Genomic DNA, 14139 nt, shown 5'->3' with positions numbered 1-14139 from the left:
ATTTCATTTCTACGGCACAAAAACTGATAGTTACATTAGAGAGAAACCAGGATCAAGCGTTTAGCCTCATAACGAAGCAGTCAAAGCTACACCCAACAAAAATAAAGAAGCAAGTCGTATGTACATTCATCAAAATGAAATCATCACACAAAGCAAACTGGACAGAAGTCTGCTTTCCTAGCTTCTTGAAAAACACAAACATCAACAACAGGAGCATGTGAAACGCTACTGAACAACCTAGACACAGATATAACTATAGAGAGTGCCAAATAACTTGTCAATCCTTTACATTAAAGGGGCATGGATACTCTATAGGCAATGGAGAGCATTACTAAGAAGAAAAGTGCAGATACGATATGAAAGGCAACGGAAAACAACGGTGTTACATCAAAAATACGCATAATCAGAATGGCTTATAATGTATGCGAATGGATCAAAGATTTATGATACACTGGAGGCGAGGTGTACATCAAATTGTTTTCCCAGTACTCCGCTCTCGTGCAACGTATAAGGAGCTTTGACGGTGAAATTCGTGCACACCATCTAGCAATTAACTTATAAACACAATCAACTTATTTACAGTAGCTGCGGAACTGGTTAATTCTAGAGCAGCCGTTGAGGCTATCTCAACAAACCACTCCACAGAAACAACACCCATAACTGAAATAAGACACGCCTTAAAGTATGTCACGGACAGAAATAAAGAAATAGTTTTTCAGTTGATACCTTCACATTTACAAATCGACGGAAATGAGACAACTGAAATAAGACACGCCTTAAAGTATATCATCGACAGAAATAAAGACGTAGTATTTTAGTTGATACCTTCACATTTATCAATCGACTGAAACGAGACTGCTCACCGGCTGACCTCTTGGCCAGACAAGAAACACATCAACAAGCTAACAAACATCCCATTCCGCCTGACATACTTAAGAAATTAATTCACGAGACAGTTCTGAATCAAGAAAACTCAATAAATACACTACTGGGCATTAAAATTGCTACACCATGAAGATGACGTGCTACAGACGCGAAATTTAACCGACAGGAAGAACATGCTGTGATATGCAAATGATTAGCTTTTCAGAGCATTCACACAAGGTTGGCGCCGGTGGCGACACCTACAACGTGCTGACATGAAGAAAGTTTCCAACCGATTTCCCATACACAAACAGCAGTAGACCGGCGTTGCCTGGTGAAACGCTGTTGTGCTGCCTCGTGTAAGGAGGAGAAATGCGTACCATCACGTTTCCGACTTTGATAAAGGTCGGATTGTAGCCTATCGCGATTGCGGTTTTTCGTATCGCGACATTGCTACTCGCGTTGGTCAAGATCCAATGACTGTTAGCAGAATATGGAATCGGTGGGTTCAGAAGGGTAATACGGAACGCCGTGCTGGATCCCAACGGCCTCGTATCACTAGCAGTCGAGATGACAGGCATCTTATCCGCATGGCTCTAACGGACCGTGCAGCCACGCCTCGATCCCTGACTTAACAGATGGGGACGTTTGCAAGACATCAACCATCTGCACGAACAGTTAGACCACGTTTCCAGCAGCATGGACTATCAGCTCAGGGACCATGGCTGCGGTTACCCTTGACGCTGCATCACAGACAGGAGCGCCTGCGATGGTGTACTCAACGACGAACCCCGGTGCACGAATGGCAAAACGTCATTTTTTCGGACGAATCCAGGTTCTGTTTACAGCATCTTGATGGTCGACATCCGTGTTTGGCGACATCGCGGTGAACGCACATTGGAAGCGTGTATTCGTCATCGCCGTACTGGCATATTACCCGGCGTGATGGTATGGGGTGCCATTGGTTACACGTCTCGGTCACCTCTTGTTCGGACTGACGGCACTTTGAACAGTGGACGTCACATTTCAGATGTGTCATGACCCGTGGCTCTACCCTTCATTCGATCCCTGCGAAACTCTACATTTCAGCAGGATAATGCACGACCGCATGTTGCAGGTCCTGCACGGTCGTTTCTGGATACAGAAAATGTTCGACTGCTGCCCTGGCCAGCACATTCTCCAGATCGCTTATCAATTGAAAACGTCTGGTCAATGGTGGCCGATCAACTGGCTCGTCACAATACGCCAGTCACTACTCTTGATGAACTGTGGTATCGTGTTGAAGCTGCATGGGCAGCTGTACCTGTACACGCCATCCAAGCTCTGTTTGACTCAATGCCCAGGCGTATCAAGGCCGTTATTACGGCCAGAGGTGGATGTTCTATGATCTATGCACTCAAATTACTTGAAAATGTAATCACATGTCAGTTCTAGTATAATATATTTGTCCAATGAATACCCGTTTATCATCTGCATTTCTTCTTGGTGTAGCAATTTTAATGGCCAGTAGTGTAAAAGAAAGCATTGGGGAAAGCATAGAAGACTATTGGGAGCTATTCGGGAATAAATGGAAGATGAAGTAGTGGGCAACATTCAGCTAACAACCGGAGATGACTGCCTATCCCAGCATCTACACAGGAAAGGAGTACTTCCAATGAATGAATGTCGATTCATAAAACCGGTGTTAGGGATTCTGATCATCCACTAACATGCTCAGGTTTTGATGGAGAAGCAAGAAAGGAAACTAAGATGTGCATATTATACAGGGAACGCAGAAATTATATGTTTTAACTTTTCCAAACCTTTGCCTCATTGTTACATTTACATCTCTAAGTCCTTATGTAGATGTAAATTTTACTGAAACGCCAGAAACTGCATGTTACAGTTTATCTGTAATTTACGTTGTATTATTACCCTTATTTTCAAAGTAACTGTGTACGAAGTTATTAAGACTTCCAGATTCAAATGAAGTCAAGTGCCAAATGTATTACGAATTAATTTCCAAGAAAGACAAGTGTAACAACATCACAATCTCATTGCTCTCAAGATAAGAGAATCGACACACTGGAATTACGTTGACATCTGGGAATTACCGCATACGTATTACCGAAGCCTGAACGCAGCAGATAAGATAATCTTTGACTTTCCACAGCCATGTACAGTCAGTGAACAGAAGCTGTCTTACTCGCCCTCATGTTTTTTTTTTTTTCACTTTCATAATGGTTCAAATGGCTCTGAGCACTGTGGGACTTAATATCTGCGGTCATCAGCCCCTAGAACTTGGAACTACTTAAACCTAACTAACCTAAGGACATTGCACGCATTCATGCCCGAGGCAGGATTCGAAGCTGCGACCGTAGCGGACGCGTGGTTCCAGACTGAAGCCACAACGGCCTGCTGTTCACTTTCCATATTCACATTTTCCTACGGTCATTTTGTATGTTGTTCTTACTGACCGAACATTGTCTGCCAGTCCCTTAACTGATGGTTAACTACAATAATGCACGTTTGCCTGTCATTCCCGTGTCTTCTAATTAATTAATTCTATTAGTCCAAGTGGAAACTCAAGGACCTCTGGGAACAAGCTGTATGTTCAGTTGTGTCTGTAGCCGATTCTCACTTTATTTAGAGTTTCTCTATCATCTACTTTTAACTACGTGTGATCAAATGTGGCGCCAAGACGAATTAAGCCTGCAGTAGGAGAAAAGTTCGACGCTTTCGGCAACATTCAGCAGAGTGAGCTGTGGTACGAGTGTCCCTGAGTCACGTCGGCCAGTAGCGCAGGATCTATTTTCACACAGTGATATAGAAAATAGTTTAAAGGACTAAATACTACAAAGAATGGGAGAGGAAAGGACTCTATAGAGAACTTTTACTATAAGAAGGCGGATGTTAATGGGGCATCTGCTGCGGAACGACACTGGAATGAGCAGGAGACAAAGGAGAGGCAGATAAAGACTAGAATATGCAAAAAATTGATTACGGAGGATGTTGGATACAGTAGCTACCTAGGGGGTCAAAAGATTAGCGCAAGATAGGAAAAATAGCTGCAGCATCTATGACAGACCCATGACTTTTAAAAAAGCGAACTTCGTGTGAGAGAGAGGTGCTACGAAGGCTGAAACGTGTCACTAACCAGAGGTGACACAGGCTTCCACGTCGCTTGATAGCCGGTCCATGTCGAGGGTGATGTTCTGGCCGTAGACGGAGGCCATCCTGCCCGCAAAGTGCGCGTCCGCTCGAATGTTCATCAGGATCTGCCTCGTGTCCAGCACACCATCTCGAACCTGTGACGAAACACACAAATTTGAACCACTTTGAGGTTAAAACAAGGCAGTCGGTTCATTATGAAAATATATACGTGACACATTCTAGAAGATTTAAAAATAAAAACAGAGAAACGGCGAGATACATTGCAGAACTTATGTAAGGAAACTTTTCTATATGTGTTCAACCATTACCAAGAGATAGATATACTGATCGATATATCTGACTGTACAAGACAGTGCCCCATCGAAATGACGATTTCCCTGTCATCTGCGTTTCTGAAGATCCATCTCCCGCGACTTTTTGTGTGTCGTGCTCGTTGATCATGTGGTCCACCCAAGTAATTAAGGCTCTGGGCAGGGAAAAAGTGGCCGTCCCCATCCCTTCACTTGCCACCGTCTGCTGTTTGTTATTGTCACGTGACACATAGGGCCATATTGGGTCCACTCGTTTCGTGTGTATCGTGGGATGTGTTGCTTTACTTTCCACTGCTGTGCAGTTGCACTTTTCGAGGCCACAATTTCGAATCAATGGGAGACACCACAACAGGGGAAGAAAATGTTTAAGAAACCAAAATGTTGCTGTGCTTTAGAATACTGGTTTTGTTGTGTGTTACGAAAACGAAACAACGGAATTTAGAGCAATATTATGCCATTAAGTTTCGTGTTAAACTCAGGGAATCAGCGAATGTGACATTTGAAAAGTTGAAAGAGGCTTACGTGAAACAATCCTTATCAAGAGCAAAAATCATTTTTGGATCGCTGAGAACACACTGAAAATGAACCTCGTTCAGGGAGACCTTCCACTTCAATAACCGACGCAAACGTCGAACATGTGCGTGCTCCTGTGAGATTGTTCCTCCAGCACATGCTGTCAAGTATTAAAGATGCCCTAGGAAGGCCCAGGAAAAGGATGAACCATGAGAGAATGCGCACTTGAGCCAAGTGGATGCTGTATCATGAGGAAGTCCAATGTCACACGACCACTTTCATCCCGGAATTCTCGACTTCAAGAGGCATTCCTGTTGTTCCATAGCCCCCCCCCCCCCCACCCTTATTCACTTGAACTGACTTTTTTTTTCCTGACATTGAAAAATGTCTCAAAAGGACGTCATTTTAGGACTCGGGAGAACATTCGAAGGAATGTAACCGACACCTGAAAGGCCCTACTAGTTGATGCGTTTCAGCGCTGCTACCAAGAACAACGACTCCGACTTTGAAGGGACAAAATTAGTGTTTGAAAAAAAAACTTTTGTAGACAAAAAAAACTCTAATTACTTTCCTCTCATAAATGGTTCAAATGGCTCCAAGCACTATGGGACTTAACATCTGAGGTCATCAGTCCCCTAGACTTAGAACTAAGTAAAGCTAACTAATCTAAGGACATCACACCGAGGCAGGATTCGAACCTGCGACCGTAGCAGCCGCATGTTTTCGGAATGAAGCTCCTAGAACCGCTCGGCCACAACAGCCGGCTTTTCTCACACATCTCGTGCTTTAGTGGCCTCTTAAACTATAAGGTCTACAGCTGCAGTCTAGGGCCTTGCAGCCATTCAGCTGCCATCGCCTCTGCAGGTAAACTCCTTGCTCGTTGCCTCTACTTGTGTGGGCAGGCACTGTTGTCGTGTGCTCTCCCCTTCTGCCCTGGGTCCACGCCACGGCATGCCTTGACCAATGCTGTTTGGCGCGGCTGTGGGGCGTCTTCCTGCTGGAGTTGGCGGTCTTGTCTTTCTCGGCTGAACGACGCTGCTGGCTGCCTGTGATCATGAGTCGCAAGCTGACCACAGCGTCCTTCAGCGGCTGTGTACGGTTTACACTGAGCTGGAATAAGTCATTGGATACCTTCTAATAACGTGTTGGACATTCTTTTCTCCGGCATAGTACGGCAACTCGACTTGCCATGGACTCAACAAGTCGTTGAAGTCCTCTGCAGAAACACTGAGCCATGCTGTCTCTACAGCTATCCATAATTGTGAGAGTGTGGCCGGTGCAGGGTTTTGTGCACGAGCTGACCTCTCGATTATGTCCCATAAATATTGGATGGTATCCGTGTCGGGCGAGCTGCGTGGCCAAATCATTCGCTCGAATTGTTCAGAATGGTCTTCAAACCTATCGCAAACTGCTGTGGCCCAGTGACATGACAGATGGTCATCCATAAAAATGCCGTCGTTGTTGCGGAACATGAAGTCCATGAATGGCTGGAAATGGTCTCCAAGTAGCCGAACACAGCCACTTCCAGTCAATGATCTGTTCAGATTGATCAGAAGATCCGGTCCATTCCTTGTAAATACAGCCCACACCACGGAACCACCACCAGCTTACACACTGCCTTGTTGACAAGCTGGGTCCATAGCTTCGTGGGGTTTGTGCCACACTCGAACCTTACCATCAGCTCTTAGCAGCTGAAATCGAGACCCATCTGACCAGGCAAAGGTTTTCCAGTCGTCTAGAGACCAACCGATATGCTCAAGGGCCGAGGAGAGGCGCTGCAGGCGATGTCGTGCTGCTACCAAAGGCACTTGCGTCGGTCGTCTGTTGCTGCAGCTGGGTGTTGTGTGATGTCCTTAGGTTAGTTAGGTTTAAGTAGTTCTAAGTTCTAGGGGACTGATGACCATAGCTGTTAAGTCCCATAGTGCTCAGAGCCATTTTTTTTTTTTTTTGTTGCTGCAGCCCATTAACGCCAAACTTCACTGCCCTATACTAAGGGATAAGTTCGCCGTGTGCCCGACACTGATTTCTGCGGTTATTTCACGCAATGTTGCTTCTCTGTTAGCACTGACAAATCTATGCAAATGCCACTGCTCTCGGTTGTTAAGTGAAGGCCGTCGGCCACTGCGTTGTCTGAAATTTGGAATTCTCGGCACACTATTGACACTATAGATTTCGGAACATTGAATTCGCTAACTATTTCCGAAACGAAATGTCCCATGTGTCTAGCTCCAACAACCATTCCGCGTTCAAAGTCCGTTAATTCTCGTCGTGCGGCCGTAATCACGCCGGAAATCTTTTCACATGAGTCATGTGAGTACAAATGACAGTTCTGCCAATCCACTGCCCTTCACACCATGTATGTCACCTCAGTGTATATACTGCAGGCGTTTGCCTCTCTCGGCGTCGTCACGGCTATTGTAGTTGATGTACGATAAACGAATGTTTTACCAATGATATTTGTAAGACAAGGCGTTACACTGCCAGGAGACAACTCGCGGTTCCACTGCTACCCAGCGCGTCGTGGTGGATTACTGGTATCCTGATCTCCAACTATCCCATTCCACCACCCACCATAGAGGCCTACCACCGTGGACTGTGTAGATCTCTTCGTTTCCGTCATTCCCGTCAACACGCGACCCGTAGCGTATAGTTGCTTATACATGAAATGCATTCGCAGTTACGAGTATGGACGACCATCAGCTGCAGACCGGAATATCGACACTGAAAATTTATGCCAGACCAGGACTCGAACCCGGAATTCCCGCTTATCGCGACCGGTCGCCTTACCATTTGGCTAACCGAGCGCGACTCACAGCCAGAGTCAAACTTCCATATGCTGTAAACCATATCTCTATAACCTGTACTCGTACATCCATTATACAGGGTGGTCCGTTGATCATGACCGGGCCAAATATCTTACGAAATAGGCGTCAAACGAAAAAACTAAAAAGAACGAAATTTGTCTAGCTCGAAGGGGGAAACCAGATGGCGCTATGGTTGGCCCGCTAGATGGCGCTGCCATAGGTCAAACGGATATCACCTGCGTTTTTTAAAATAGGAACCCCCATTTTTATTACATATTCGTGTAGCACGTAAAGAAATATGAATGTTTTAGTTGGACCACTTTTTTCGCTTTGTGATAGATGGCGCTGTAATAGTCACAAACATATAGCTCGCAATTTTAGCCGAACAATTGGTAACAAGTAGGTTTTTTAAATTAAAATACAGAACCTAGTTACGTTTGAACATTTTATTTTGTTTGTGAACTTATCATTTCTGAGAACGCATACTGTTACAGCGTGATTACCTGTAAATACCACACTAATGCAATAAATGCTAAAAATTATATCCGTCAACCTCAATGCATTTGGCAACTCGTGTAACGACATTCCTCTCAACAGCGAGTAGTTGGCCTTCCGTAATGTTCGCACATGCATTGACAATGCGCTGACGCATGTTGTCAGGCGCTGTCGGTGGATCGCGATAGCAAATATCCTTCAACTTTCCCCACAGAAAGAAATCCGGGGACGTCAGATCCGGTGAACGTGAGGGTCATGGTATGCTATTCAATACCGCTTCAACCGCACGCGAGCTATGTGCCGGACATCCATGATGTTGGAAGTACATTGCCGTTCTGTCATGCAGTGAAACATCTTGTAGTAACATCGGTAGAACATTACGTAGGAAATCAGCATACACTTCACCATTTATATTGCAATCGATAAAATGGGGGCCAACTATCTTCCTCCCATAATGCCGCACCCTACATTAACCCGCCAAGGTCGCTGATGTTCCACTTGTCGCAGCCATCGTGTATTTTCCGTTGGCCGATAGTGCATATTATGCCGGTTTACGTTACCGCTGTTGGTGAATGACGCTTCGTCGCTAAATAGAACGCGTGCAAAAAATCTGTCATCGTCCCGTAATTTCTCTTTTGTCCAGTGGCAGAACTGTACACGACGTTCAAAGTCGTCGCCATGCAATTCCTGGTGTATAGAAATATGGTACGGATGCAATCGATGTAGCTTTCTCAACACCGACGTTTTTGAGATTCCCGATTCTCGCGCAATTTGTCTGCTACTGATGTGCGGATTAGCCGCAACAGCAGCTGAAACACCTATTTGGGCATCATCATTTGTTGCAGGTCGTGGTTGACGTTTCACACGTGGATGAACACTTCCTGTTTCCTTAAATAACTTAACTATCCGGCGAACGGTCCGGATGATGTCGTCCAGGATACCGAACAACATACATAGCACAACCCGTTGGGCATTTTGATCACAATAGCCATACATCAACACGATATCGACCTTTACCGCAATTGCTAAACGGTACATTTTAACACGGATAATGTATCACGATGCAAACACCGTCCTCACTGGCGGAATGTTACGTGATACGACGTACTTATACGTTTGTGACTATTACAGCGCCATCTATCACAAATCGAAAAAATTGGTCCAACTGAAACATTCATATTTCTTTAGGTACTACACGAATATGTAATAAAAATGGTGGTTCCTTTTTTTTTAAAAAAAAAAGGCAGTTGATATCCGTTTGACCTATGGCAGCGCCATCTAGCGGGCCAACCATAGCGCCATCTGGTTTCCCCCTTCAAGCTAGACGAGTTTCGTTCTTTGTAGTTTTTTCGTTTGATGATTATTTCGTGAGATATTTGGCCCGTTCACTATCAACGGACCACCCTGTATATATTCCCGTACAGAGGAGACATTTTATTTGAAAGTCGCTTCTCCGGTGTCGGCGGATAAATACGATATTGCAGTGCCTGATTTATTCCGAATTAAGATGCAATGTTTCATCGGACATGTATGCACGAATAAATATCGCTGCAAGCTGCCATTAATGATTTACATGTAGTGTCATAGTCTTCTTCAGATTTTTTGAAATGGCTGACATGTTTCATTTACCACTGATCAAAATATCTTTTCATTGTATTATCACGCAGGTAAACACGTTAGTATCCCATCTTCAGTACGTTCTTATACAGTTTCTATCAGATCAACAGGAATGCCATCTGCCAGTCGCCGTAAATTCGAATTCCCATAAGACTATGTTAATTTAGACGTTCCACGCTTTTTCACCGAAAACCTAAATCAGTGTACGGGGAAGGAGGTTTGTATCCTATTCCGTCCGTATATGTTGCTAACATTAACAGTAATGGACCCTCCCACTCGCTCGTTTATCACATGCCAAATGGAACCATATATCTAAAAGTGGTCTTGACGAAAAATGTGTGTTTGACATAAGTTGTTAAGTACTTACCAATCGATTTGTCATTAAAGCGCAGCGGAGCATGCACTGCAAGAGAGAAAAGAATATATGAAACAACACATAGCACACCCGAAACATTGTTTCATGAACGAAAACATTATACTTTTTTCCTGTGTGTAATATTAAGAAATGAAAAAATTACCTTTTGATCATCAGAGGTTTCATCGGGAACTTCAAAGTTTCTGACGATTTTCATCATAGTATCTGTAACAGAAGAAACTTTATTATACTCGTGCAAGTAATTCAATACCAAAACGAAGTTTCGTGCGAATAAACTTGCCATTTTTTTCTATTGTAATTTTAAAAAATCTCATCCATATAGCAGTAGGAAAGGAAGATGCCATAAGACGGAAAGGATGTTCTTTTTATCAACACAGTGTAACTATTCACAATTCAGGAAGTTTCAAAGATTTTCTGACACAGACGAGCTAGTCATATTGTCAGCTCAGAGGTTAAAAGGAAAGTAAGTTCGGATAGCGCAAACAAGTCTAGGAATGGTTGCCAAGGTATTTCATCCATTTGCCTACCCTACCCGTAATTGACGAAATGACTCATTAAAAGTGCTAAGAGAAATCAGTTGACTTTTGTCAGTTACTGTTTCTTATCATGTCTGCCTTGGAATCCACATCTCAGCGAAACGTATGTTAGCTTACCGCGCGTCCTAAACAAAAAAAATGGCTCTGAGCACTATGGGAGTTAACTGCTACGGTTATCAGTCCCCTAGAACTTAGAACTACTTAAATCTAACTAACCTAAGGACAGCACACAACACCCAGCCATCACGAGGCAGAGAAAGTCCCTGACCCCGTCGGGAATCGAACCCGGGAACCCGAGCGTGGGAAGCGAGAACGCTACCGCACGACCACGAGATGCGGGCCGTCCTAAACAGCAGAGGACTAAATGGGACCTCAAGAAAACGGTGAAAGCAATTAAGGCAATTCTTCTGAACGATATATGTGAAAGATCGTGAATTGCCTGCGGTACCCTTACCTGTCTCATCAAAAGTAGCAGCAGCTACTTAGACAGTTAGCCTGTGCCAGCATAACGGTCCACACCTTGCTACAACATCGTATAATATATTTTTCAGAGGATGAAATAATATATCATGGCTATGCGAAGTTCATTCATTCATGTTACATTTATAATTCATTGGTGTTGATATTCGTCATTTTTTGTCGTAGGTAGTGTATGTCGAATACAAGGTGCTGGTTTTATTGAAACAAGTAAAACAGCATTTTAAAAAAGGTTATTACTTAAAAGCATATACCTTTATTTGTCTGCAGTTCAACGCAGTTTCCACCAACGCTGTAGTGCTCATCATAACGAACGGCCAACTGCTAATTCCAGTTTGATAAGAACCTAAGACCTAATTTGGGTGCCACTGCTGAACGGCTGTTTTGAAATCATCGTCACTGTCCGCTCAAATGTTTTTCAAGTGCTAAGCGCTGGATACTACATCACTGCTATACCGAGGGTAATCATGTTGTCCTCAGCCAAACGTTGCGATTCATTAGGCCGTGTGTGGATGGATGGGCATTGTCATGAAGTTAAAATAATCCCTTTAATGAGCTCTCGAAAATGATTGTGTTACTCTGAAGCAAAAAAATCACGAGCAACATTGGAATGAGGAGGAAGAGATTAGTGTTCAACGACGTCATTACAGGCGGATCTGAAGGAAAGCGGCCTTGACCTTTCGAAGTAACCATCCCGGCAGTTTTCTTAAGCGATTTAGGGAAGTCACAGGAAATCTAAATCAGGATGGTCAGTCCTCCCGAATGCAAGTCCAGTGTGTTAACCACTGCACTGCCCCGTTCGGTACAAGCAACATATCCGACCTATCCCATTAACACAGTAAACATGAGCTTGTTTGCATCAGATTAACTTTTTTTTTTGATTATGAATGCCTCCATACCCTGGATTGTTGTTTCGTTTCGCGTGTAACTTACCGATCCATGATTCGTCAACATTGACGATTCTGCTTAAAAATTATTAATCTTTGTTACAGTATCGTTCAATGGTATTCAAAGCACTGGAAAGTCGATTGTTTGAAAACTTGATTTAAATTTTCCACGACTTCCTTAAATTAGTACCGGCAAATTATCGGATGATTCCGACTATAAGGTCACGGCCGATTATCTGGCCATCCTTTTCAAACTACACCTGCATATATCACTTACGTGTTTTTTTAACAACTATAACAGTGTCAGTATTCACACTCAATGGGATTATCAATTAATTAGGATATTTTAAACAAGCACAAAAAAACGTAAGCACCGACGCGTACTTCCACTGCAATATCTGTGGTCAGACAATAAACGTACGTACTCTCCGTGTTTGCGTTGATCCCATACAGCAGTCTGAAGCTGTGACATTTAAAAACTGTATTTAACTTTAAAAACACGTCTGGTACACCCGATGGCTCACGTAAGGCCTAACACCACTTTTATTTCGTAAACGGTTATCAAATCGAGGATTTCGATGAACAATTAGACGGACGTCTCATTTTGTTATGCGTTTGAGCACTCTTGCATCAATCGAGATTTCTGACAATAAAACGCAGGCTTTGGTTTGCCTTCCCCACAACATTTTCCAATTTAAATTGTTCGTAATTGTAATTCCTAGGTATTAGACCGTTCCATTCAGCAGATCACGTAATTCTTCTTCCCTATCACTCAAGACAGCAATGTCATGAGGGAATCGTATCATTAATATCCTTGAAATTTAATACCACTCCTGAACCTTTCTTTTATTTCCGTCATTGCTTCTTCGATAGACAGATAGAACAGTAGGAGCGAAAGACTACATTCTTGTCTTACACACTTTTTAGTCCGAACGCTTCGTTCTTGGTCGTCCAATCTTATTATTCCGTCTTGGATCTTGTACATTGTGTATTACCTGTCTCTTTCTATTTTACCCCTATTTTTCTCAGAATTTCGAACATCTTGCACCTTTTACATTGTCGAATGCTTCTTCCAGGTCGACAAATCCTATGAACTTGTCTTAATTTTTCTTTAGTCTTGCTTCCATTATCAACCGCAACATCAGAATTGCCTGTCTGGTGTCTTTACCTTTCATAAAGCGAAACTGATCGTCATCTAACAGAAACTCAACTTTCTTTTCCATTCTTCTGTATATTAACATTGTCAGAAATTAGGATGCATGAGCTGTTAAGCTGATGGTGCGATAGGTCTCGCACTTGTCAGCTCTTGCAGTCTTCGGGATGATATTTTTCCGAAAGTCAGTAGTATGTCGCCACACTCATACATTCTACACACCAACGTGAACAGTCGTCTTGTTGCCACTTCCCCCAATGATTTTAGAAATTATATCTTTGTGTCATCTATACCTTCTGATTTATTTTACCTGAAGTCCCCCAAAGTTCTTTTAAAGGATAATACTGGATTCTTTATCCCTTCTAAATCGACTCCTGTTTCTTCTTCTATCATATCAGACAAATCTTCTCCCGCATAGAGGCGTACGCTTTCCACCTAACTCCTCTCTCCTCTGCATTTAACAGTGAAATTGCTGCTGAATTCATAATGTTACTGTGGTGTCACCGCCAGACACCACACTTGCTAGGTGGTAGCTTTTAAATCGGCCGCGGTCCGCTAGTATACGTCGGACCCGCGTGTCGCCACTGTCAGTGATGGCAGACCGAGCGCCGCCACACGGCAGGTCTAGTGAGACGTACTAGCACTCGCTCCAGTTGTACAGCCGACTTAGCCAGAGATGGATCACTGACAACTACGCTCTCATTTGCCGAGACGATAGTTAGCATAGCCTTCAGCTACGTCATTTGCTACGACCTAGCAAGGCGCCATAGCATTTGATATTGAGATTATAACATGTACTATCAAGAGCGATGTACACCAATTGTGGATTAGAGTTAAGTATTATATCAACTACGTACTTTATTTGCTACTATTAATTCCCTTAACTGTTCCAGACCTCACGCCAGTCAGCGTGTAATTAAACGCGTGCATTTCGACCTCCTCTAGCAACACAG

The 14139-nt window shown here is 43.5% G+C and overlaps 1 protein-coding gene across 1 annotated transcript in view; it reads right to left on the bottom strand.

The window, feature by feature from the left end:
- LOC126191063 (uncharacterized) overlaps positions 1-14139 on the bottom strand; it is a 52713-nt gene that overhangs the window by 24319 nt on the left and 14255 nt on the right. Inside the window, exons 3-5 of the mRNA XM_049931780.1 lie at positions 10276-10337; positions 10125-10160; positions 4001-4151 (exon numbers count right to left, since the gene is read on the bottom strand). Coding sequence (XP_049787737.1) covers positions 4001-4151; positions 10125-10160; positions 10276-10337 — 249 coding nt within the window. The remainder of the gene's footprint in view (positions 1-4000; positions 4152-10124; positions 10161-10275; positions 10338-14139) is intronic.

This window comes from Schistocerca cancellata, chromosome 6, assembly GCF_023864275.1.
Source record: "Schistocerca cancellata isolate TAMUIC-IGC-003103 chromosome 6, iqSchCanc2.1, whole genome shotgun sequence".
In the NCBI taxonomy this organism is placed as follows: domain Eukaryota; kingdom Metazoa; phylum Arthropoda; class Insecta; order Orthoptera; family Acrididae; genus Schistocerca; species Schistocerca cancellata.
Note: the sequence above shows the minus strand (reverse complement) of the source record. Positions and strands in the feature narration are given on the sequence as shown.